General features: G+C 39.4%; 1 protein-coding gene across 1 annotated transcript in view; it reads left to right on the forward strand.

Moving 5' to 3' along the window:
* The first annotated feature begins 299 nt into the window (after nucleotides 1-299).
* Nucleotides 300-26522, forward strand: part of LOC134226045 (uncharacterized) — a 203845-nt gene continuing 177622 nt past the window's right edge. Inside the window, exon 1 of the mRNA XM_062706560.1 lies at nucleotides 300-987. Coding sequence (XP_062562544.1) covers nucleotides 985-987 — 3 coding nt within the window. The 5' untranslated portion in view covers nucleotides 300-984. The remainder of the gene's footprint in view (nucleotides 988-26522) is intronic.

The raw sequence follows: 26522 nt of genomic DNA on the forward strand, positions 1-26522 counted from the left end.
ACCGCACTCTCAGACCGCGCGCGCGAGGGTCTTCTTCGCGTGGACGCGCACGCGGATGCAGATCACGTTTTTCTTGGAGCGTTCATTTCACTCTCACTCTCGATTGCGCGCGCGATCACCCATCGCCCAATGCGCATAGCCAAAACCAAGCGACGAACCTCTTCATCCTATTTAGCCGATGATGGTGTGGTCTCGTGTATGCATTATTGATGGGGCGGCGGAGTGGGATTCTCTCTCGTCATGCAGGTCGTGGTGGTGCGGTCGTCGTCGGTCGGCGGCTTCTGTTTCTTGTGGGCTTTTTGTCTCTCCGGTTGGGATCGAGGAAAACATCCAAAGTTGATCTGTATAATAGCGTTGCGCGGGTTAAATTTTGATGGCATTTAGCAAATTAACGTCGAACCCGTCAGGTGGTTTTCGGAAACGCCGTTCAATTTTGGGAGTTTTAATTTAATTCTATTTTTATTTTTGGTTTTGTTCGGTCGCCTTTCGGTGAAAGCCGGTTCTCGAATCGAAATTTCGGTACCTGGGCACAGTTGATGGTGAGCTGAGAAAAAAAAGTATATATCTCCGGTATCCTTCCAAAAGAAGAAGCCACAAGGATCTGGTGGAATTGTGCGTGCTCGGAATACGAAATTGTGCAGAAAGTATAAAGGATCGGTGGAATTTAAAACCATTACCTGTTGTTGTTTTTGCCCCGTTGAACGGAGTGATTGTGGCTAGCGAAAGGAACACGGAACCGTGTTCGTAAGGGATTGTGTGAAAGTGCTTTAACGATTTTCCCAGATCTGGGGGAAACAGCCCGAAGCGATTTTGAACAAGCAAGAATTTATCGGAAGAGTGCGAGTGAAGTGAAAGCATATATTAGGGCGCAGGATATTCCGCGCTCTGTTAGGATTGTTCGAAAAAAAGAAACGCTCCCATCGCATCGGAGAAGGATATCGGAAAAGGAGACACTCGTCGCGAGGATAAATTCTGCAAATCGAAATGGTAAGTGAAAAAACATTCGGAAAATATGTGGCACTCGAGATTGTTTGCTTATTTCCGGAAACTGGCACGGCGGAGGCGGAAAACCTGGGTTGGTTTTGGGAATAGATGGGGGCGTGATGTGATAACGACCAAAAGAATTGCGAACCGATTGAGTCATGGTTTCTTAAGCATGGGAAGCTGCTGTCAGTGCTGTTAGCGAGTGGGAAATTTATTGGAATTTAACGACCTACCTTTTTTGTGTTGATGTGTGAATCTAGATCTTCTGGAGACAGGCAAGAGAGTGAAGGGTAAACAAAAGGTGGAACGACAAAAGGTAGAAAAGGTTGGGCCGGTGACAAAAATAGGACTTCTGCAGCAGATGATTGGTTACCTTTTGGAAATTCGTTTTTGGAGAGACATATGTTCAATTAGTAGACTGCACGTTTTAGCGGAAAATTGTGCAACAGCAAAACTTCGTCTCGATTTAGATCACGGTCTGTAAATGCAATTTAAGAAAAACCATTGCAAGTGCAAAATGTTTGGAAAAAAAATATTCTTGTATCTCCAAGTATTTGGCACTGCCGTTTTTTTGTGTTTGCCACTGCAATTTTTGCACACTATTCATAAATGTGGAGAAATTGTAAAAAAAAATATCCAGAACCTAGTTCCACTGCAGTTTTTTGTTTGTATTTCCCACAGTTTGAAATTGTTCCAAATGATATTCTATGAAATAACTAAGGGGTGGACCAAATTGCAACAACCAGATGGGAATATCTTATTACTTATTGAATTCTACTTAACTACATAGTGCTTGAAAGAAGGAGGTGGCCTTCTTTAAAGGAGCCCACCTGCCAAGAACAGAGCTCAAAATATTCAACTTTATAAGACTACTTCTGTCCGATTTTTGATAAACATTGCATGATAATTTAAAACGTAGAATGACATATTCAGACTACTACTCCATCGACTCATTCATCCGACCAAGGGCGTATCCAGAGGGGGGCAGGAGGGCCGTCGCCCCCCCTCTAAATGGTGATAAGATTGAACGGGGACTGGAATGAATTCCCTTAACATGTGCACTTTACAATCCAAATAGGTGGTTGAAATTCAAAAGATTCCCACAAACTTATTAGGGTATCCAGGATCCATAATACATATGAAAGTTCAAAACAACTCGAAAAATTTCGGAGTCATAAATTCTCCTTAAAATCCTTCTAGAAACTCCCCTGGGAACTTTTTCATTCCGCCGGGAAGTTATCCACAAATTCCTTTTGAAAATCGTTCGAAAATCCTTCTCATGTAATTGTAATTCCTTTTTATCTAGAAACCCCTCACTAATTTTTTGTTTAAGGGAATTCATGAGGAAATTCCTTGAAGATTTTTTACTTCTTTCTAAATTTTACTTGTAGACATTTCTTTGGCTATTCTTCCAGCAAAATCTCCGGCATTTCTTCTGGAATGTATTCGAGAGTTCCTTCAAGAATACATACGGAATTTCCTCCCAAAATTCCACCAGAAGTTTCTTCAACAATTTATGACAGAAATTCTCCGATTTCGCTCCTTACTTTCACTTGTAAATCTTTAAGAAATTTCTTCGGAAATTCTTCAAGGAACTTCTTCAGGCATTTCTCCAGGAGCTCTTCCTTTGATTCCTCCGGGATAAAACCGCCATAAACTTAATAGTGAAATCCTCTAGGATTTCATTCTAGAATTCTTTTCGCCATTACTTCAGAATATCCTTCAAGAATTCCTCTAAAAATTTCTTTGAGAATTTCTCCAGGAATTCGTCCAAGTATTTCCCTGGAAATTCTTCCAGGTATTTTTCCGGGAATTCCTTCAGGTACTTCTCCTGGAATTCCCTCAGGAATTACTCTGCGATTTTTCCCGTAAAAATTGTCCTGTAATTCTTTCCGGACTTCACTCGGAATAAACTCCAGAATATCATTCGGAAATTAATTTGAGAGTTCCTCCAGGACATCTTCCATTGAGTTCTTCCAGGAATTTCTTCAGAACAAACGCCCGGGAATGCATCCAGTAATTTCATCCGCAATACATCTAGGAATACTTTCAGGATTTCATCTGGGAATTTCGGCATTAATTCCTCCTGGTATTTAATCCCGGAATTACTTCTGATATTCTTCCTTGTGGGAATTCCTCCGGAAGTGCTTGTGGGAGTACCTCCGGGAGCTCCTCCAGGAGTTTTACCAAGAGTTCCTCCGGGAATCCCTCCAGGAACTTCACAGGGAATTCCTGGATTCGAGGTGAGCCAGCCTTGGACTGAAAACTTCCCAAATAAAGATAATAATAATATTTGAGGTTATGGCTTTCAGTCTTCTTATGCTCAAAAACGGGTTTTACGTTTTTATCCGACGTTTCGGTTACATATATTGTACCTTTATCAAGGAGTTAACTAAGTCCGGTTTTATTGTTACATTGTCTTAGCATTTCCTAATAAAACGGGACTTAGTTAACTTAGCGACTTAGAATTCCTCTGATAATTTCTACGGGAATTCCTCCGGATGTTCCTCCGGAAATTACTCTGGGAATTCCTCTTCTGAGGTGTATCTCCCGGAGGTAACCCCGAAGGAACTGCCGGAGGAGCTCCCGTAAGAACTCTCGAAAGAATTTCAGGAGGAACTCCTAGAAGAATTCCTAGAGGACCTCCCGGAGGAACTCCCACAGAAACTATCGGAAGAACTTCAGGAGGAATTTCCATTTAAATTTCTGAAGAAAGCCTAAATGATTTCCTGAAAAAAAGTCTAAATGAGTTCCTGGCAGAGCTACTGGTGGAGTTCCCGAAGAAGCTCTCGGAGGAATTCTCGTAGGAACTGCCGGAGGAATTTCTGAAGAAACTCCCGGGAGAATTTTCAAAGGAACTTATAGACAAATCTCGTCTAGCTCTCGTATGTAGCTGGACCATCGTCATCGTCAGAAGACATCCCGGAGAATTCCCTGAGGAGCTCCCAGAGAAATTATCGGAGGAGCTCTGGGTGAATTTCTATATAAATTCCTGAAGAAAACAAAATTAATTCCAGAAAGAAAGCCTGAATGAATTCCCAGAGGAAATTCTGGAGAATTTCCCGGAAGAATTTTCAGAGGAACCCCCGTAGGAACTGCCGATAGAACTACTGGAATAATTCTCGGAGGAAATCTGCCGGAGGAACTGCCGGTGGAACTCCTGGAAGAATTCCCGGAGGAGTTTTTGGAGAAATTCCTGGAGGATCTCCCAGTGGAAATCTTGATGTTTTCACCGGAATTCTTTCAGGATTACTTTGGGAATTAATCTAGGAATTCCTCCGAAAATTTCATTTTCGGTATAATTTCTGTATGTTCGGTGGAATTCCAGGAGAAATTCTTTGAAATTTTCACAAGAAATTATTTGAAACTTTCAGGGAAAATTTTATGGAATTTACACAAGAAATTCGAAGATTTTTTGCGAAATTCTCAGGAATGTTTACTGGCAGTTCTGCGGAATTTCCACGGAATATTCTTAGGAACTTCACGGTGCAATTTTTCAGAATTTTTAATGAGAAACAGCACGAAGAATTATCGGAAGAATTCCCTGCAGAACTCATAAAGGAGCTCGTGGAAGAATTCTTGGAAGAAAAAATGGTGGAATTTTTGGATTAATTCCCGGCGAAATTAATGGTGAAATTCCTGAAGACATTGCCGAAGAAGTTGCTGGAGGCATTCTTAAAGAATTCCTGATAGAACTTCAGATGTCGAAAGAATTCCTGGAGGAAGCTTGCATATTGTTTTTTTCTGCCTATGTGATAATAAATATTATTTCAGAGCGGATTTGTTTGGAAATTCAAATATCATTATTGTTGTTTAATAAACGCACAACGCGAACGTTGCATTGTGGGCATGAATGCGTCACGTTTATTAGCGTTGCGTTCTAGTACAAAACGCTGATTTCAACACCCAGCGCAAAGTGCTATTGTGATCCAGCTTTTACTGTTGGTTGTGAATTTCGTTTCAAAGTTTTTGGAACTTAGAAGGAAATAGTGCCAAGCATTAATATTAATGTGTTTTCATAAAACCACTATAAAACTACGAATTAGAAGACCCAAAAAGTTGCCCCCCTGCTCGAAATCCTGGCTACGCCCATGCATCCGACTGTCACGAGAGTCCATACTATGTGCAGAAAAACCATGATTAGCCTTGTTTGTATTGACGTTTACTGCCGAGCATGCCTCACCGAGTTCTGTGTGATTTATTACTTCACTAATTTTAAACGTGTTTAGGTTTGAAATAGTTTATCATAAGAAAATTATTTTGAACGTTTAGTGGAATGAGTTCGTACAACTCCATCCAATTCCACCACTTTGACAGATACGCATTTCGACCTCAACAGTAAGGCCGTCTGTAGTGTCTCGTACTTGACTCGACTTCAATTTATCGATTTCTAGAATGTAACATACATATTCATTGACCAATATTTTACCGAAAAATACCAAAGGATTATTTGTGAAAATTTCAGAATAAAAAAAACGTTTTAAGAGCGTCGAAATTCAGTGTCAAGTACTTAATCTCTTCAGTTTCGTAGTAGGAGAATTCTTTACGAATTACTTGCAAGGATCCTGACGTCAACGTTATTTTTTGTTCTGCTGCAGATTCTTCCGAGTTGCCCTTTAACCGATAAATCAGGCATCTTCTTCGTACCGATCAACAGGTGTGATCGTTGTCTCAGGTTCAACGATCGCATTAGGAATGATTAGACGCTACAAGATCTCGTTTGCTTGATTAATCAAAGTCGCTCTGGTTACAATCTCGACAAATGACAGCCATTCGTCTTACATGTGGCTGTTTCGTTTTGATGGAGATTGTTACTATGTAATAAATAACCAATCATGTTAGCCACTTTTTAATTGTTTACGTAACAGTTGCACTGAAAAACGTACATTAAGGACTATTTTTAATTGATTCAAAATAATAGTGGAACACGTCGGAGCAAAACAAAACATTGTGCATTTGGTAGCTTAAAACCGAATCTTTCAAATGGTGGCTGTTTGGCTTGCCGCTTTTCATGGTGTGTTGATGTGAAAATTTACTATTTTTTCTAAAGATTCCTCAATAACTTTGACAGGTTTCATGATAGATCAAAGTAGTCTTCTAGTCCTGAGTTAGGCCACAACTCGTACAAACTCCGAAGGTGACGAACAGATGCTCTAGATTGCCAGCTGGCGCTGACCCATGGACTTTGAAAGCTTCCGACAGCAACTGCTTTTTTAAACTTTGTTAAAGTGATTTTTCATATTACTAGAGTTCTTCACTGAAGGGGCTGCTGCTGTAACAATCCAGATTATCGCTCGTTATTTTCCAATCGGCAAATCCTCTAGTTGATTTCCTGGCGCTTATTATTATCATTACCAGACTAAGGTTGGAGTGGCCTGTGCAATACATAAAAGTCTTCTCCATTCAGCACGGTCCATGGCTGCACGTCGCCACGCAGTCTGCGGAGGGCCCGCAAATCGTCCTCCACCTGATCGATCCACCTTGCCCGCTCGGACCTCGCCTTCTTGTTTCCGTCAGATCGTTGTCGAGAACCATTTCCATCGGATTACTGTCCGACATTCTGACTACGTGCCCGGCCCACCGCAGTCTTCCGATTTTCGCGGTGTTAACGATGGATGGTTCTCCCAACAGCTGATCCCAAGTAACAATTTCCATGCTTCTGGGGTTTATTTAATTCTTATCGCGGATTCATAAAAGCAATCGCCATAGCTAGTTGCTCAGTTTTATTGTCGATCTTATTGCTATCAATAAACCTCTCATAAATATGCTGAAAAAGCTTCAAACGTCAAACGCTTATTGACCTTATGAGCAGCTCTACGGTTGTGATGAAGAGCGTGATAAATCCTATTTTCAAAACTCGATAAAAGCTAGAATTTTTGGTCGTAATGTGGTCAAATGAATTACCCCAATAAGAATATTTGCATTGCAAAGAGCTTATGACGGTATTCAATAAGAGCAACATGTTTCTAATCGAATTTTGTGAAGGCCATATTGAAAATGAAGAAGCATTTTAAGTCAGTGAAATTTTTCACTGAAATTTATGATTTGATGATCGTTTCACCAAGTAAAGCACTTTTTTGGTAATTGATGTGCATTACAAATATTTTGGGGTGTAGTATCAATCGACTCAGTGGAAATTTGATGTTATGATTACTTCAACTCAAAAGTCCAGAACTACATTATTTTGAGAGCGCGTAGTATTCAATCTAATTTTTTCACTAGCTTTCGCCATGAAATTGAACGCGCACCTCATTTGGATAGAAGTGAATTGAAAAACAGACATGAAAAAAATAGTATTTTAAAATCATCCTCATCACGATTGTCATCACCAATTTATTTTGTTTTTATTTTTCAGTAGTTTTGTTTAAAGCAAAAAATTTGACTGCCGCAGCAAATTCCCTTTTTTGCGGATGGTTTACAAATGATTTCTAAATAACTCTTTTAAGAGGTTTATAGTGGTTATCTAGAGAGGGCCACTTGGCCATATCTTACTCTTATAGTGGTCATCAGAAAGTTGTCACGTAGTCATGGGTTTTATTGTTAGATCTTACAATTTTAACTTGAAAACCATTCCTGGAGCGAAAAAAAAACTTAAAATGTTACTTGGGATATGAAACTCGTGGTTCATTCGCCTCTTCCACGTACCGTCCGCCATCTGCACGCCACCATAGATAGTACGCAGCCCTTTTCTTTCGAAAACTCCCAGTGCGCGTTGATCCTCCAGGAACATCGTCCAGATCCGTAGAAAACTATCGGTCTAATAAGCGTTTTGTAGATAGTCAGTTTGGTACGGCGGCGAAATCTATTCGATCAAAACGTTTGGCGGAGTCCAAAGTACGTACGATTTCCATAGTGCGTCACCTAATTTCTCTACTGGTATCGTTATCGGCGGTACCAGTAAGCCCAAGTACACGAATTCTTCAACCCCCTCGATTTCGTCATCACCGATACAAACTCGAGGTGGGTGGCTTACATTGTCCTCTCTTGAGCCTCTTCCTATCATGTACTTCGTCTTCGACGTGTTGATGACTAGTCCAATCCGTTTAGCTTCGCTTTTAAGTCTGATGTATGCTTCCTCCATCCTCTCAAAGTTACGTGCCATGATATCACTGTCGTCGGCGAAACCAAATAACTGGACGGACTTCGTGAAAATCGTACCACTCGTGTCAATTCCTGCCCTTCGTATTACTCCCTCCAAAGCCATGTTGAATAGCAGACACGAAAGACCGTCACCTTACCGTAATCCTCTGCGCGTTTCGAAGGGACTCGAGAATGCCCCTGAAACTCGAACTACGCACATCATCCGATCCATCGTCGCCTTGATCAACCGTATCAGTTTATCCGGAAATCCGTGTTCGTGCATTAGCTGCCATAACTGGTCCCGATCGATTGTCTCATATGCCGCTTTGAAGTCGATAAATAGATGATTTGTTGGCACATTGTATTCACGGCATTCTGCAATACCAGACGTACGGCGTACACCTGATCTGTGGTAGAGCGTTCGACCATAAATCCCGCCTGGTACTGCCCCACGAACTCTCTTGCAATTGGTGTTAGTCGGCGGCATAAAATTTTAGAAAGTACCTTGTAGGCGGTGTTCAGCTACAACACACGACACCTTCCATCCACTCCTGCGGCAGAACCTTATCCTCCCAAACCTTGGCAATTACCCAGTGCACGCTCGTTTGTAAGAAGGTTCCAGTTAATGTCCTTACACATATCGGGCTGTGGCGGATATACCCCGTTGGGCATAAGTACGTTAGGCATAAATACGTTAGGCATAAGTTCGTTAGGCATAATGAACGTTAGGCATAATGTACGTTAGGCATAATGGACGTTAGGCATAAAATGACCCAAAGAACAGCGTAAAGCTATGTCCATTTAGAATCCGGAATAATAAAATCATCTGTATCTCGGTAACGGATTGACGTACAAAGAAGGTTAATACATCAGAACAAGGGTAATTCACTGTACTTTAAGGAAACATTATTGATACAAATAATTTCTTCTTGTTTCTAGTGAAAATTCGCACATTCTTCTTTATTCCTCTCATAAAAAGTTGCACACCTCCGTAGTCAACTTCCTTGGCACAACAAATTTTGTTCCACATTTTGGTCATCTGAGTCGCGACCCGAGCTGTTTTTCCACTTTTTTCACTTTTTTTAAGCTTCCGCTTCATTACTGCCCAAAATGTCTCGATGGGCCGGAGCTGTGGGCAATTGCGTGGATTTATGTTTTTATCGATGAAATCTTCGCTATTATCGCGGTACCACTGGAAGGGTTCCCGGCTGTAGTGGCAACTCGCCAAATTTGGCCAAAACTTCACGGGACCTTTATGGGTTTTATGGAAGGTCGACCGCGGTTTTTGAGACATTCCTCCTTGTACAGCTTTGAGTCCATCGTCTTATTCGTCACAAACACTTAGGTCTTTGCCCCACAGTTGCATATCCCTTGCCAAAATCATCCGTTTTTTTGCAAGTTTGTCCAAAATTCAAACTTAAACTTCGCAGGAACTACTCCTCGTGCCGTCACCATGTAGAATTTTTGGCTAGGAAGCTGTCCGAAATCCATTTTGACGTAGGTTCCATCGTCGATGAGCAGGATTATCAACGTGGGTGTGCAGACTTTTTTCTCTCCTTTCGGCTTCCATCTGGAATAATTTTTGACACGCTGCACGAAACTTCGTGAAATTTATACCACAGCAAGTGGACGCCTAGGTAGACAAACCGCTGTAAAAGAATTCTTGCAGCGGTCACTTTCCGTGCCGCTGCAATACAATAAATGGTTCCGGATTCTGAACGGTCATAGCTTTATGACATAAAGAAGGCAGAATTATGCCAAACGTCCATAATGCCTAACGTACATTATGCCTAACGTCGCGGACCCGGCTGTGGCACGTGTCCCTTACGTGAACGGTTTAACTTCTCATAGAGCTTTCGTGCGTTATTAGAGCGATACAATTTCTCCGTCTCTTCACGGTCTCGATCTTCCTGCTGGCGCTTTTTCCTCCGAAAAATCGACACCGTCGAGAGTTTTGAGCGCAGACATACTGCAACGAGGCAGTGGTCGGATTCAATATTCGCACTGCGGTAAGTGCGTACTTTCGTGATGTCGGAGAAGAATTTACCGTCGATTAGAACGTGGTCGATTTGGTTTTCCATTACTTGATTAGGTGATTCCCATGTGGCCTTGTGGATATTCTTGCGGGGGAAGAAAGTGCTTCGGACTACCATTCCGCGGGAGGCTGCTATGTTTATGCATCGTTGGCCGTTGTCGTTCGATACGGTATGCAAACCATCCGGTCTGATGACTGATGACATTTCCTCCCTTCCTACCTGAGCGTCCATGTCCTGAGCGTTCATCCATCGTATGTCTGTTCCAGCTGTGCATAGAACGCTTCTTTCTCGTCGTCGGGTCTCCCTTCATGGAGGCTGTGCACGTTGATGATGCTATAGTTGAAGAATCGGCCTTTTATCCTCCTTGCGTTGATTGGCTGCCACACAATCACGCGTTGGAGCATCTTTCCCAGCACCATGAAGCCGGTTCCAAGCTCGTTAGTGGTGCCACAGCTTGAAGGTAGCCGCTCGATGCCTGCCTTTCCACACTTTTTGTCCTGTCCAGCAGATTTCCTGCAGCGCCACGACGTCGAAGTTGCGGGATGTAATTCATCGTAAATCATCCTGTCGCAGTTCCACGTTCCAAGCTTCCATTCGTGATCATTTATTCGTCACCTAGGCCCTTGGCGATTGTATCGAATCGTATTATTTTCTTTGTCGTTGTAATTATTGCTTTTTAAGGCCGCTTATTGAGCTTGCGCAAACCTCCTGTCTCGTCGGAGGGCCGTCGTGTCAGGGCTGTTCAGCGTCCCACCTAACACCACTTTGGTCGCTTTGGCGGAGCCTACTTGCGGATACATGCAGCTTTTTATAGAAGTTTAACATGGCCCACTGTCAAACCCCACCACATCCTAGGCAGGCACCACAACTCGCAGATGGCCTGGGAAGAGATCGTCAAGCCCTTGGACATAGTCCCTGCTTCTCGTTCTGGCGCTTGAGAGCTGCAAATTTTATGTCCTGCATGCGTGCTCCCTGATTAGCTACTTCTAAGATGCTCTAAACAATACTACCACCTTCTTTAGTCCATCTTGCACTACGACTAAAATAAAAATTTGCCCATCCCAAATACCAAATACCCAAGAAATCAGAGTATTAGCGAACAATAAACAAATAACAAAACTCAGCAAATAGTGCTAAATAGTGTGAAAATTTTCCACAAAACAAAAATAAATTTTCACTTTTAATAGCAAAAATTGCAATAATAAAAGAAGAATTGTCCATAAAAAAAAACAAAATGTTCAAAAAAAAAAAAATATAAAATTTCCGCAAAATAATCAATAAATCGCCTGAGCTTGAGCTTGAGCTTGATTGACTGCTCGTAGTTGCTACTCCATTATGACCAGATCAGCTGTTCTTGCACAGGGAACCAACAGATGTTTGCTTGGGACTAGCACACATCTTCAATGTACAAGTACTGATGATCTCATTTATTAGGTCATACTGGTGCCAGCCACGTCAGAATGCAAGTCAATGTAGGGAAGGGGGAGGAAATTATGATGCAATCACTCGCCCACTGCAAGCCGAATATACCTCTGCACTTGCCACGAGTTCATGCGGAATTTGTTGGAATTTCTGGGCTAGGCTGGAGAGTCCGTCCGTCTTGGTTAACGAGTTGCCAATGTGATAGATAGGAGAAGGTAACTGATGGAATTTCTAATTGAATGTAGGAAACGAGCTCTATAGTTCATTTCCAATTCTAGCAGATTATTGTTAGAATACTCAAGTTGAAGGTATAGGAATAGTAATGGAAACGGTATGGAAGTCCATTTCCAGTTCTAGTGATTGCTAGAACATGAGAAATAAAGAGAAAGATACAAAGTAGAAGAATAGTACGGACCTGGGATTGAACCCATGACCTCCTGCGTATGAGGCAGAAGCAGTAGCCATATGACTACCAAGCCCGCCTCGAAACAAGAGAGATCACGCACTGAACTGATTAATTTTATTGCCGGCCGCGCAATGCAGAACACAATAATTCGGCCGACCGCGCGATCGTTCTGCTGTCCGAAACATGAGAGATCACGCACAGGACTGATTAATTTTATTACCGGCGCGCAATGCAGAACACAATAATTCGGCTGACCGCGCGATCGTTCTGCGGTCCGAAACATGAGAGATCACGCACTGAACTCATTCCGCAAAATAATCAATAAAGAGCAATGAAAAAATAAAAAAAGGTTCATAAATAAATATAAAACCCAGAATAATCCACCTAGCGGTGATGGTGCCTTTCTCGTGTTTTATAAAACAAGAAAACGCATAAGAGTGATAAGGAAAGCACATAAGAGAGGTCAAAATTCAGCTATTTCCATCACTTCACATTTATTTGCGTTCATTTGAATGCATTGCAACAGTTCTTGAAAAAAAAATCGATTTTGAATTTTTTTTTCCAAGGGGACCCTTGAGAAAAATAGTGAAAAAAAACAATATTTTTTCAATAACTCTGGAACGCAATGGCCGATCGGGCCAACTTTCAATAGCAAAAAAATGAGGAAGGATTCCGGGTCGAATGAAACCTGTTGCAAGCAAATCGGATAAGGCTAAATACATAAAAGTGTGTCTAACATTTGTTTGTACACACACACACACACACATACATACATACACCCATACAGACATCTCTTCAATTCGTCGAGCTGAGTCGATTGGTATATAACACTATGGGTCTTCGAGCCTTCTATCAAAAGTTCGGTTCTGGAGTGTTGGCTACATTTATATTAAAACACTATTTAAGCGTATGTTAATCATGCACACGTTTTTCTCGGAATGAAATAAGGTACCTGAGCTAATATTTTGGTTTTGAGACCAAACGAATAGCTATTACTATCCAAAATATCAAACGAGGCCGTAAAAATAGGGTCTGATGTAATTTTTAACCATTTTTCCGCAAGCTTTAATTCTTAATAAGTTCATAATAACATTGATTCAAACCTCTTCTAACCACAGCCAACCAATAGGACAACTTTCACAAAGATGTTGCAGGGGTAAATAGTAAAATTATTGGGTTGCATAGTTAGAGGAAGAGTTATTTATTACAAGGCACGTATGGGGGTAAAATGAACACTTGTATCAAACTTTCACAAATTTATGATGAAAGTTGTGCAATTGTGAAGCGGAAGTTCAAGAAACAAACCAGATCAAATAACTGATATTTCAAAACTTTTTTTTCTTCTTTTTATTATATAGATAATTAAGAGCTTTTCAAAAGTTTTACCAGATTTTTCAAAAGGCTCTCATAATCTTAACTAGTTATATAGGGGGAATGACGGCTTTGGCAGGTTTTGTTCTATATTTGGCAGGGGGGTTTTATGACTGACTAGGCTCAAATTTGACCTAAACATTCTTTGCATATCAAAGAATATTGTGGCCAAATTTCATAAAATTTGGTCGACAAAAACCCCCCTGCCAATAATAGAACAAAACCTGCCAAAGCCGTCTTTCCCCCTATACAGTGCTAGAGTTAGAAAAAGAAAATTAAATGTTTCAAAAGGGTTTTAAAAGCGATATTCATTTTACCACCAGGCAGTGTTCATTTTACCCGCCCTATTTTTGAACATACGAAATTTCGATGTTTTTTATTTCGATGAAAAACTATATAAAACAATGTTTATTAGCGAAAAAAATGTTCAGTGCAATAAGAATATGAGTTAAATTGTCGAACCAAGTGGTAAAACTAGCAAATTATCCTCGTTTTATGATTGAATTCAACGCAAGTCCTTAACGTGTTCATTTTACCACCTGTTCCCCTACTTAGTAAACGCGAAAGGCAAAAAGCAATGAAGCTGAGCATTCTTCCATAGATGACCCCTTCTTTTAAGGCGTTTGAAGTTCATGGAAAATCTTATCAATTTTATTGCTTTTTTGTATTTTTTATGGATTTTTTTTTATTTTTTCATTGCTCTTTTTGATTATTTTGTGGAAAATTTTGTAATTGTTTATTGCTATATTGATTTATTTATGACAATTTTATATTATTTGTGAAACATTTTTATTTCTTCATGGATAATTCTTCATTTATAAATGCAATTTTTGCTTTTTAAAATCCTATTTTTTTTTGTTTTGCGGAAAATTCTCAATTGTTTAAGAAAATTTTGCATTATTTGGGAAAATTTTATATTTGTGTATTGCTCATATCCTGATTTCTTTATTGGCAATTTCCTATTTTTTTATGGAAAATTTCTAATTCTACATGGAAATTTTATTTTCCTGCCTTCTGGTTCACGAGACGATTTACATGCATGTCCCTTCACAGCTAAACCTGTGGCACGTGGGCTGTGTTAGAGAGATTAAGCTTCTTTTAAACTTTATGTGTCATCAGCGTGATAACCCAGTTTGGATAAGACTGCTTTTTCTCCGGAAGATCGACTTCTATATGTTCGCGCCCGTTTGTATCGCATTTCATTAACCCTCGTATGTTCTGGGCAGCAATCTGTACCCGTATCCATTATTCTCCTTCACCAACTGCTTACATTCGCCGTCATTACCAATCGTTTCTCTAGTGCACTGGCTGCGGTGCTATTTTGACACTTTTCCTATCATGTAGTGGAAGAATCAATCAATTTATACGTCGGTCTTCGACGCTATTCGAGCTCGTTATTCGGAGTAATATGCTATCTTGAAGAAGGAGATGTTATCTTCCCATTAGAAATTTGTTAGGTTTGGTTGCTAGATTTTGTCATCTGAAAATGTGAGCCTCGTGGTGAAATATATACCTAGCTTTTAATTATGCTATTAATTGTATAAGTATATTGACTTTACATCGGAGATAAGTATTTACATTCAGTTTTCTGTATGCTTTGAAAACGTGAAATGTACTCAGTCATATATTCACCTCTCGTCGTTCCAACAGACTGATAGAAGTTGATTGAGCATTTCAAATATTTGATATTTATACAAGCAGTACTCTGTAGATTTTACCCTTTTTTAATTATTTGAAAATGTGAAATTTTCCATCTTATTATTTTGATTGGATTATTCAATATACAATTGCATTCCCACGATATTTCTAAAAAGTTTCTCTCGATTATGATAATATTCAAAATTTGCAAATCGGAAAGCTTACCAGAATGCCATCTGGCGTCATTCGAAGATGAGGAAAAAAAGAAAACGACTTATCACATAATCATCGGAGTGAAATCTGTCGCCATGCCACCGAACACGGAAAAGATCTTTTCGTCACTCGCTCATTAGGTTCGACTGACTAATAGACACGGTGCCAAACGCGAGGAAGAAAGTGAGAGTTGCCACAACAACACAACAGGAACAACCGAACCGCACATCGCATCACAAGCCGCCGCCACATCTGCTTAGCATATAAATCGTTTTTCTATGACTGTCATCGCACTCCGACCGACCGGCATGGCACCACACAAACGGCACCATGGGGGTGCTGCAGCGCAGCTCAATGACTCAAACGAGCGCTGCAACCAAATCAAATTGAGACTGCGGTGAAGTGTATAGTTTTTGGATATATTTTTTCCCTCTCGAGCACACCCGGTTGCACTGAAAGGCTTTGGGTTTATTGCGAATCCTTGTTACACAGGGTTGATGGAGTAACTTCCTTAGCTTAGCGATAAGTCATGCGACTACAAAAGAAAACCACCTATAAGAAAGCCGGTCCGATTAACCAAGGTACCTTAGTTTTGCGGCACTGCAGCTTGTGAGTTGCAGTTGATAACATCGGAAACGATTGATGGTTACATCGTCTCAAATGTGTAAAGCACTGCTATATAGTCTTCTCACGACAGTGCCAAGTTTCAATCACCACACAAGGTGGATTAATCCAAGGTTTATATTTCTTGCTGTTCGCATTTGATTTTGGATGCGATGCGCGGTGGATTTGAATATTTTATTCCGGATGCGATACAAAGGTGCATATGCGAAGCTTGTGCCACCCAGTTGTGTGCAGTGATTGCGATTCGTGGGGATTCCATTTCACCCGGGCAGGATTGAATGCGGAGTAGAGTGAAATGCAGATTGCGCCGAGTTAAGTGTAGAATATGAAATGAGATGGGATTTGTGTGATTTGTGAGACGGATTTGATTTTTATTGTGGTGAAATTTGCGATTATTGCGTAACGAAGACATTAAATATTGGTGAAATAAGGATCGTCGAACGGATTCAGTTTGCAAATTCGTTAGGATACTGTTTAAATATTTTAGTGAGACTGAATCACGGGTATCGAAATGCAGATCCGATCATCTATTAGAAAGAGCATTTATAAATTCGCATTTCGCTGTTAAAATTATCGAATAGTTGTGCAAGGCCACGTTCAACGAATGAATAAACGGGAAGATGGTCTGGAATAACTCAACGTTATCATCCGTGGAATTGCCTAATGAACGTTAAGTTGTGAAGCGGAGAGATCTGCCAGAGTAGGGACTGGAGTTCCATTTCCCGACATAAGCTTGAAAATTAGTACACCGTCATGGGAAGTGACAATGGGGATGAACATGGGCCCCGGTCAAGAAAACTTCATAAGAGATGAGCCAGCTTGGGGCTATAGACTGTTGATGAGAACGATGGCCCAATCTCTTCTCCAAGCCCATTGTTATCCCCGCTGACGGTAAGCAAAAAAATGATTGTGTTGTGCTTTATGCCGCGAAATTACATGAAATATCGTGAGAAATCATTGAGTGACGCATTATAGTTTAACTTCTGCTATCAACCATATTGTACGTATCACCAATTCGATTTCTGGCATTTGGAGTCGCTTCTTACGCGTTTTCACCCGTTTTTTTTGACATCCGCGGTACGTATCACGCGAGTGAGAACCAACTTCAGTGTAAATTTTTTCGTTTTTGACATTTTGATGGCAAAGCACGGAAAATAGTATGAAGTTTCACCTGACAAAGACCCAAAAATTCATAATATATCAAAAGTTACGCTAATTTTAAAAGATTTTTGAAAAAAATTATGTAAATTCTTGTGTATAACGATTTTACAAAGTATTTTACTGAAATACACAAAACTTTTTGTATCAATACATGTTAAAACATCCATGGAATTCGAAATGATGTCAAAAATATTGAATTTTTATTTTTTGAGTGAAAATTTTAAAACGTCGTTTCTGAATATTTACAGATTTCGAGTTGAACCTGTATTGAAAACCGTCGATATCCTCATGTATACACTGCCGAAAATAAATACATTGAGAAGTCTGCTTTTAATACATTTTCATCACGGTTAGGTATCAACATTTCGAATAATAGTGATTCGATTATAAATTTTACTAGGAACTTTGACTTCTCAAACTATTGTTGTGTAGGTCTTTGACTTTTAAAATATGGATCTGCGAGTTTGTATAAACACACTATTATATGAGGCTTCAAATGCAGATAAATACCTTGATTTGATTAAAATTTAGTCCCTGTAATCAAACAAGTCCTGCTAAGTTTTTAGAACTCTGTCTTGTCTTTGTTTTTATTTTCTGCCGCCAGGTCCCTCCTAGTGCGACACTGTTGCCTCGCAGTTTAGTGTTCATTAAGCACTTCCACAGTTTTTTTGTTGCGAGGTTTCTAAACTAAGTTACCATTTCTGCATTCGCATACATATCATGAGGCTAACATGATTAGGGTGACCATATGAAATTTTTCCAAAGGAGGACAAATCATCCGAATCGTAGCAAAAAAGGAGGACATTTAGTTGAAAAAGGAGGACATAAAAAACAGTGATCGATTTTTAGTTTTTAATATGATTGAAAATATTATATTTGTCTGAATTTTGCACACCATATTCTACTGGAAGAAGTATTTTTAAGTCGAGGCAAATACGACATCTTCTTCTACTTTGTTAACATAACAGATTACTTTATTAACTCTAGATCACAGATCGACATTGCAATTCACAATCTCATTTTGACAACACGATGGCGCTGGTATGCTCTTGCATGCATAACGACAGTAGCGCACAGTGGCATTTTTTGATGACGCTAGCGCTGATTATGCAGGGGATAACGGCGGCATTCCAAAATTATTTCAAAATGAACAGTAAAAAGTTATCACAACATGGCGAGTGCAGCTTCAACGTCTGTTCTCTGTGTCCAGATGGAACATTCCGAGTCTCATTATAGTCTATATAAAGCACTTTCTAGTTAAAAATTACCAGCATCATCTTTATAACGGAAAGGTTTTTTGCTTTTTCTGATTTTAAAATCAGCAATGAGCAAATGTTGCACTAGATTACTGATCGAACATTAGGTTCTATTATGTAGGACCGAACACAAAATGCTTAGTTGACCAGAAGAGATTTTTTTTTCTTGAATGCCATTGAAAATCACAATTTAAGGAATGTGAAAGAGAATGATTCCGTTAACTGTATGACAAGAAAGTTCTTAACTTAACTTAAAACTGTTCAAATTATTTTAGATATTTATTTTCCATTCTAGACATGACATAGCCGTAGATATTGCCGTAGCGGCTGCTCTTTGCCTCAAAAAAGCTTTAAGTTTTAAGGTGAATCGGGGAGGCACTACAAACTGTGCTATTTTTCCTATCTCTTATCTCTTTCTAGCATTTTCATCTCGTAATTTTGGAGCGGGGAATTTCGGTAATTGTAAACGTATCAGCATGTAGGTTACGAGTAAGCACGCGCCGGTGGAACTTTTTCAAAATCATATTTGTTGTAGAAAAAAAGTTAAGCAGTCAATGATGAAAATGACGACGATTTGATGATTGTTCGTGCTTCCCGTATCACGTTAAGATAACTTAGTAAGATGAAAAATTATACAAATAAATAAATAAATATAATACATATTCAAAAAACATACCGTTCGATGCGTTTAAAAAGAGCTCGACAGATGTTAACTCGTAGAAAATTTTTAGAAGCATTTGCATTTTTGTCCTACTTTTTACAATTCTTCTGATATCTTTAACACCAACGATTGATCAATTATTCCCAGCCACATCAAATGACCGGAACGTCGGGCAGAATAAAACGTAAACCGTTTGATGGTTTTACCGACTGAGATAGCCGTAATTACAGTCGTCTTCAATACCATACTAAATTATGGAGGAAAATATTTCAGATTAGAAAGCAGCATCGCAAACGTGTCTGTTGCTAATGCATCTCTGTTGTATTATTGTTTGTTAAACTAAAATTTGTTTAGAAATATAGTTATTCATGCAAGTGTTTTCTCAAAATTTTCGAAAAGGAGGACATTTAGCGCAAAAGGAGGACATATGATTTTTAACGAAAAAGGAGGACATGTCCTCCTTTAGGATACCATATGGTCACCCTAAACATGATGATAATGTATTGTCAGTGAAGTCGAAAAAAAAAATCAACAAAGAAATCCATATCCAGAACAACGAAGCTTCGCATAGAATGCATCAGTTCAGAAGTTATCTTGCGAAATGCGACGGGTGCGTGTGCACGCCACGGAGATTTGAAAAGAAAAGGCCGCATCATGACCGAGACTTATGTTAACTAATAGTAAGCTAATAGTAAGCCAACAACTCCAAACTAATAGCTTTGTGAATGCTGGAAACGTTTCTTAACTTCGTAAATTTCGGATGTCTGATCCAACGGATAATTCTGCAATAACTACTAAGACAGTGAGCCCCAACATAGGTTTCAAGATAATATATTTTGCCTTCCAAACAACTTTGCAGCATACGAAAGTTCTTAGTATTTCTCAGATTTCGATAAAACTAGCTTCACTGGTAGTTTCATGTACCCTAAAGCCGCCAAACGTATACATTTCAAACTAAATTTATTTTAACCAAAATCAGGGATTGAATCCTGAAGAGAATTAACAAGTCTCTCACTTATCATCTCTGTATACATATACGATATGTAGCATACCGCGAGAGACTTTGTTCGCAAGCTGTCATGATAGAGAACTGTTCCGGGTGGCTTTGTTTTTTCGCACTTGTATACAAGTTTGATAAATTTGTTATCATGGCTTGTTATGATTCGGAACAGTTTTTGCCTCTCTTTTATCGTTGTTCGTTATCTATTGAGAGCGATTTCTGCAAACTCTGATCAAAATCAATGCTTCCAGGACTCACCTTGGGATTTTCTAGATAGTCAGCTCTTTTGCTCGGCAGTCTCCCAGATGCGCCAAACCACAACCAATTTCAGTCATAACCATTTTTTCGTGATCTTCCAGACACGCAGGGCCGGATTTAGCCGGAAGGGGGGCCCGAAGCCGACAGCTTGTGGGGGCCCAAAATATACAAAAAAGGTTGGTTTTGGTACATAAGATTTGTGGGAGCCCGAAGTCCCCAAACCAAAGCCTCCCCCTCCCCCCCCCCCCGAATCCGGGCCTGCAGATACGCTTTGAGGTTTTCCAAACCATTTTCCAGCGGCCTTCCAGACGCGCTTTGTGAATTTCCAAACCACAATCCATTTTCCATTGGTTTTCCAGCGTGTTGTGAGTTGGCAAACCACAATCTGTTTTCCAGCGGTCTTCCAAACGCGCTTTGTGATTTTCCAATCCACAATCCATTTTCCACCGGTCTTCCAGACGCGCTTTGTGAATTTCCAAGCCACTTTCAATTTTTTATTGGTCTTCCAGACACGCTTTGTGATTTGGTAAACCACAATTCGCTTTCCAGCGGTCGTCCAGGCGCGCTTTGTAGCAATACAAACCCCTTGCCTTGTGATTTGTTTACCAAATATTGTAACACATTTGCACATTACCCACTTGGATCCAACTCACCTTTTGAAATCAGCGTCAGGATCTAAAAAATAACCAAAATGTGTGGCTCCAAATGGCCGGAGCGAAATGCGACGACATCAGCTCTCCGTGGGTGTGTGTGCTAGTAGTCATGGCTTGCTGCTTATCGATTGACACGTTGATTGTAACTTACTCAAACCCCACATATGTGCGCACTAAACTCTGGAGAGAGTACAAATGTGTTCTATGCCTTATCGGTGCTGCTGCTACGTATACTGCTTCCAAAAGCAGCACATTTTCTACAGAAACACAGATTGGCCACAATCCGAGTATTGTGGCGTTAAATAACGTTTTCTTTGCAGTCACCCATTTCTCCGTTCTGGGTACCATTCCGATAGGAGTCAACTTCTTTGTGGAATACTAAGTCTTCGACGCAACTTGGAGGAACATCAGAGCAATTTGAGTCTGTTCTTTTTATTTCCTGTAGCAGTTCGATAATTGCAACGCAGTGCAATGCAGCTGTAATTGATTAATCGTCTGGCCAAAAGACATTCGGTCAAAGGCCAATATGCCGAAAGTTGTTTGGCCGAACAGACCATTAGGCCGAAAGAGTCATACAGCCGAATAGGTCATTTGGCCGAGTAGGACATTTGGCCGAAAAGGTTATTTGGCTGAAAATGTCGTTTGGCCGGATCAGTTGATCAGTAAAAAAAAGTCATTTGGCCGAAAATGTTGTTTGGTTGAATAGATCAATTGGCCGAAAACATCGTTTAACCAATGAGATTAATGAGAAGTGAGAAGTGATCAATAAGGAGTGAGCAGTAAAAAGAGAGACGTCTCAATTCTCACTTTTCGATCCTTATTTTTTATTTCTCACTGCGGAAACGGAAAAGTACGAAGCGAGATATAATGAATGAGAAGTGAGACGTCTGTGAAGCGTGATTAGCGCAAAGTGAGAAGTGAGGCATCTCGCAGTGAAAAGTGATAAAAGAGACTTCTCACTTCTGACTTCTCACTCGACATTTCTCACTTCCCACTGCGAAAAGTGAGAAGTCAAATGTGACAAATGAGAAGTATGTAATAATGAGTGAAAAAATATAAGTCTCACTTCTCATTTTTTATTTCTCACATCTCAATTTTCGCAGTGAAAAGTGAGAAGAGCGAAGTGAGACGACTTTTCACTCACTTTTTTCCATTTCTCACTTCTTACTGCGAAAAAACTCTCACTTCTCACTGCTCACTCCTCATTTCTCACTTCTTACTGTAAAAAGTGAATAGTTCGAAGTTCGAAGTTCGAACAAATGAGACGTTATACTTCTTACTTCGCACTCCTCACTTTTAATGATGAAAAGTGAGAAATGAGAGGTGAAAAATTTTCACTTATCACCCCTTTATTCTCACTCAGGCACCTCCTTTCTATCTTATATTTTCTTACTTCTAATTTCTCACTTTTCGCTGTGAGAAGAAAGTAGTGAGAAAAATAGATTGAGACGTCTCACTCCTCACTCCTCGTTTCTTACTTCTCACTGCAAAAACTGAGAAGAGCGAAGTGTGAAGTGAGACGCCTCTTTTCTCCCTCATCATTTTTTACTTCTAAGTTTTCACTTTTCACAGTGAGAAATGATGATTTCGAAGTGAGATTTTAAATGGCATATTCGGCCAAACCATCTATTCGACCAAATGGCCTATTCGCGCATTTACCTAAGGATATGCAGTATTTCGAAAAAAAATAAATTCAGGTGGCCCGAAACGAAATTCCGCGAAATTTCGCGGAATTTAAGCATGATGAAAACTTATTTTGCGATTTCGTTCCGTTGATTTAAAAAAAAATCGCCAGTGAAATCTAGGTTTTAACGAAATTAAATGGAATTTTAACCAATACATAATCCAAAAAAATTCGGCTACGCCGCATTTTGGTACAGCTTTGTTGAGAAAAAAAAAAAACAAAAATACATTTATTTTACGGAGCGCTAAAATCTATTGTGCATTTGCTAAAATACTTCAATGTATTCCTCTTCTCTTCGAACGGATTATCAACAGATTTTCATAAAAAAGGCCTTCGCAAACACCATGAGGAGTGGCGAACTTGTAGCACCTAAATGTGTCTACCGCAAGTCTTGAACAAATTCGAGTATTCCGAGAACTCGTTTTTATATAGACATTAAACCGATTTATTTCACTGCTATTTCCAAATGATATCTGTAGATATCTGAACACGATATCATAGAAGCAAACAGATTTTGTTCCGTACGACTGCATTGAAAATTCGTCGAATTTATGCTGTTTGAAAATGTGAACACAGTGTGCTAAATTTAAGACGATTTTGACAGCTACGATAGTTGCAGCGTTATTAGGCGCTTATCTGGAACTTCTATCTATTTGCTTTTGAATAGAAACAATTCATCCATGTATTAAAATATTCTCATAATGGAGTACATAATTTAAAATCAATCATATTATGTATATTAAGGTGGCTCAAAAAACACTTTTTCAAATTTTTTGATGGGCCGCCCTCTTATTCGGTTCTATTTGATGCCCTGATGCTCTGGACAAAATTTCAGCCAAATCGGTCAACGTTTGGGCGGTGCTAAGCTCGTTGAAAGTTTATATGCAAAAATGTATGCAGAAACATCCAAAAACAGTGATTTGCAGTTGGACGGCACAATTTACGATCAAGAACCATGATACTCATTCAGTTCTTGTAGAATTAAGTACAGAATATTATGCTGAAAACAGCGAGAAGATTAGAGTTTATTAGACAAAGATATTAGCATTTTACTGGAGTGTTGTAGGGGTGAATTTATTTCTTTTTTTTTTTTTTTTTTTTTTTTTTTTTTGTTAAAACTTTTTATTAGTTAATCATTTCTAAAATATTGCTAACTACAACTCTAATATGTATGTGAAGCAAATACATCATTGGTAATAAGAAGCAATGTATGCGGTATGACATCTTAACGTGAGTTATCGATTTAACAGATGTTAAGAAACTTTTTGAAATATTTACTGAACATTTCCTTATTGTTCCACCTTAGTTCACGGATATTTTTTGGAACGAGAACAGGCTCGGGTTTTATAGTGTACAGTATTGTATGCCATTGCTTCAGCAACGAGAAATAGTGCCGCACTCTTTTGTGATTTTTAGGGTTATACCGTTATACAAAATTTCTTCTAGTTCTCCTAATTTCAAATTCAACCTTTTATCTACTATGTTTTGTTCCAGTTCCACACTATCCCGGATTGAGTGCACTTCTTAATTCTATGAATAGTTGTGTCCGGTTTGTTGCATATTTCACAAAGATTGTTGTCTACTCTGTTTGTATAATTAAACATTTTTACTCTGTTTGGTATAACATCATTGAAAATAAGGTACAGCATCGACTTGGTCCTTGAACTTAAAAAGGGTTGATTAATATTCTCCCAAATATATTCCCACCAAAATGGGGGAACTTCACTTGAACTTTTGGTTTGATTTCCATTTCATCTATGAGATAATTGTATAAATTCCTATTAGTGCCCACGCACGCATTACTGGATAGTTTTTTTGCATCATCAGTCCATTTTTTACAATTTATTGACAGGCGACTCGAGTTGCTATTCTTCGCTAAAAAGTGCGTAATCTTTCTCCCGGAATCAAAAAGTACATTTCTTATGAATAATGCTCTACACTGACTCTCTGGGTCGATTAACTTCAAACCCCCTTTGTAATAGTCGAGGTATAATTGATCCCTATTAACCTTGAAGAAATATGAACTCCACAGGAAATAGCCTGTTTTCTTTTTTAGTTGACCTAGATGCGAGTTATTCGGTGGTAGCATGTGTGAGACATACCATAGTTTCGAGAGTAGATAGGTATTCAAGATAAAGACCTTTTCAAATAAATTTAGATTTCTAGCACTATGAATCTGACATGCAGCAGTAAAAGTATGTAGCAAGGTATCAAAATTTGATTTGATCATATTTTTCCAATTATCCTTAATTATTATTCCTAAGACTTTCAATTCATGTTTTTCTTGAATTATGTGTGGGCCAAGCTTACAATTATTGAATCGCAGAAAACCCGATTTTTTAAAGTTAATATTGATTGCTGCTAGTAATGAGAATTCTGTTACAATAGACATAACTAAGTCAAATTCAAGATCATTTCTAATTATTAATGTCAGATCATCGGCGTAGGCCATTATTTTCAAGAGTTTTCCGTCTATCATTATTCCCATCGTTGAGTCATATAATTGCCGGATCAGTGGTGAGTGGTGAGTGGTGATCTCCACGTATAGTGAGAATAACAGCATCGATAATGGACAGCCTTGTCGTACCGAACGGTGTATTTTGAACGAAGGTGTCAAAAACCCATTCACCAATACCCGCGATGACGCGTTGGAATATAGTTTTCGGATGAAAGCTATGAAGTGACTAGGAAAGTTGAATTTCTGTAGTGTTTCCCAGAGTCGTTCATGATCCACAGAATCAAAGGCTTTTGCAAGTCCAAGCTGAGAAGTGCAAATTTAATTCGTTTGCTCTGTTGTGCTCAAAAGTGATTACAGTTCTTATTTTATCCAGATTCTGTGTACAAGATTTCCTTCCAAGCCAGCAGTTTGACCTTCTCCGATCAGCAGGTCCATACACACCTTCAGCCTTGTTGTACATATTTTTGCTAGAATTTTATAATCGGTGTTAAGAAGACTTATTGGCCGATAATTCTGTAGATCATTGCGATTGCCTGATTTGAAAATCAGAACAATTATGCCGTTAGCAAAATTTTCCTGCATAGGTATTGAACCGTCCAAGAATCCGTTGAATAAATGTAGAAGATCCAGCTTCAGTAGCTCAAAGTGCCTTTCGTAGAACTCATATGTCAGACCGTCCGGCCCCGGTGATTTCTTTCTAGTTGCGTTCTTTATTGTAGCCAGTAACTCCTCTTCTTGTATCGGGGTTGTTAGGGTGATTCCTTGTTGGTGTGTAAGGGATTTCCGGATGTGATTCAGAGCTGCATAAGCTGACCTATGTTGATTTTGTGGTTTGCAGAATTGCTTTTCGAAGTGATCATAAACTACTTGTTTGGTGCTGTTACCATCCGGGCTGACAATTTTCAGTATTGATGAGCTTAGACCACTCTTAACTATTCGAGATACCTGGTATATACTTAACTTTTCGCTCTCGAGCATCGTAGAAGGTTGCACCTTGCTACGCAGACTAGACAATCGTTGCTCTTCGATTCCAACAATCGCTGACTTCACGGAGTTCATATTTTCCTGTACGTCTATGCCGCTAGACTGCTGCTGCATCAAATCCATGAGTTGTTTGTAATGACCTTCCTTCTTCATCGAGTTGGTTTGGTTGAGTTTGAAAGCTTTGGATTTGTAGAAATTCTTTGCCTTGTTTTTTAAAGTCATAAGACCACCACTCTGAAAAGTTGTCCGTATGCTTACGTCGTTGCTTCATTTCTGTGTAGATTTTAGAAATCTTCTGCTGTGTTGTCATCCGCTAGCAGAACTCCATTTATTTTCCAATATCCTCTTCCCATTAATGGAGCTACACCCTGACTACTTATATTGACGGTAAGAATAATTGCGTGATGATCAGAAAAGGAGACAGGCATTGTGCTGTAATTTTTAGCTTGGTGCGCGAAATCTTTGTCACAATAGAACCTATCTAATCTGGAGGCAGAATTGTTTCTCAAGAAGGTGTAGTCCCGCTTCTTGGTCCCAAGATCCTCGAGCTTGAAAAGATTGACCAGGTTTCGTAGTCCTTTGCAGTAGGGTTTGTTTTTTCCTTTGCAGTCTACCCCATCCAGTATACAATTG

This window comes from Armigeres subalbatus, chromosome 3 (genome assembly GCF_024139115.2).
Source record: "Armigeres subalbatus isolate Guangzhou_Male chromosome 3, GZ_Asu_2, whole genome shotgun sequence".
Classification (NCBI taxonomy): domain Eukaryota; kingdom Metazoa; phylum Arthropoda; class Insecta; order Diptera; family Culicidae; genus Armigeres; species Armigeres subalbatus.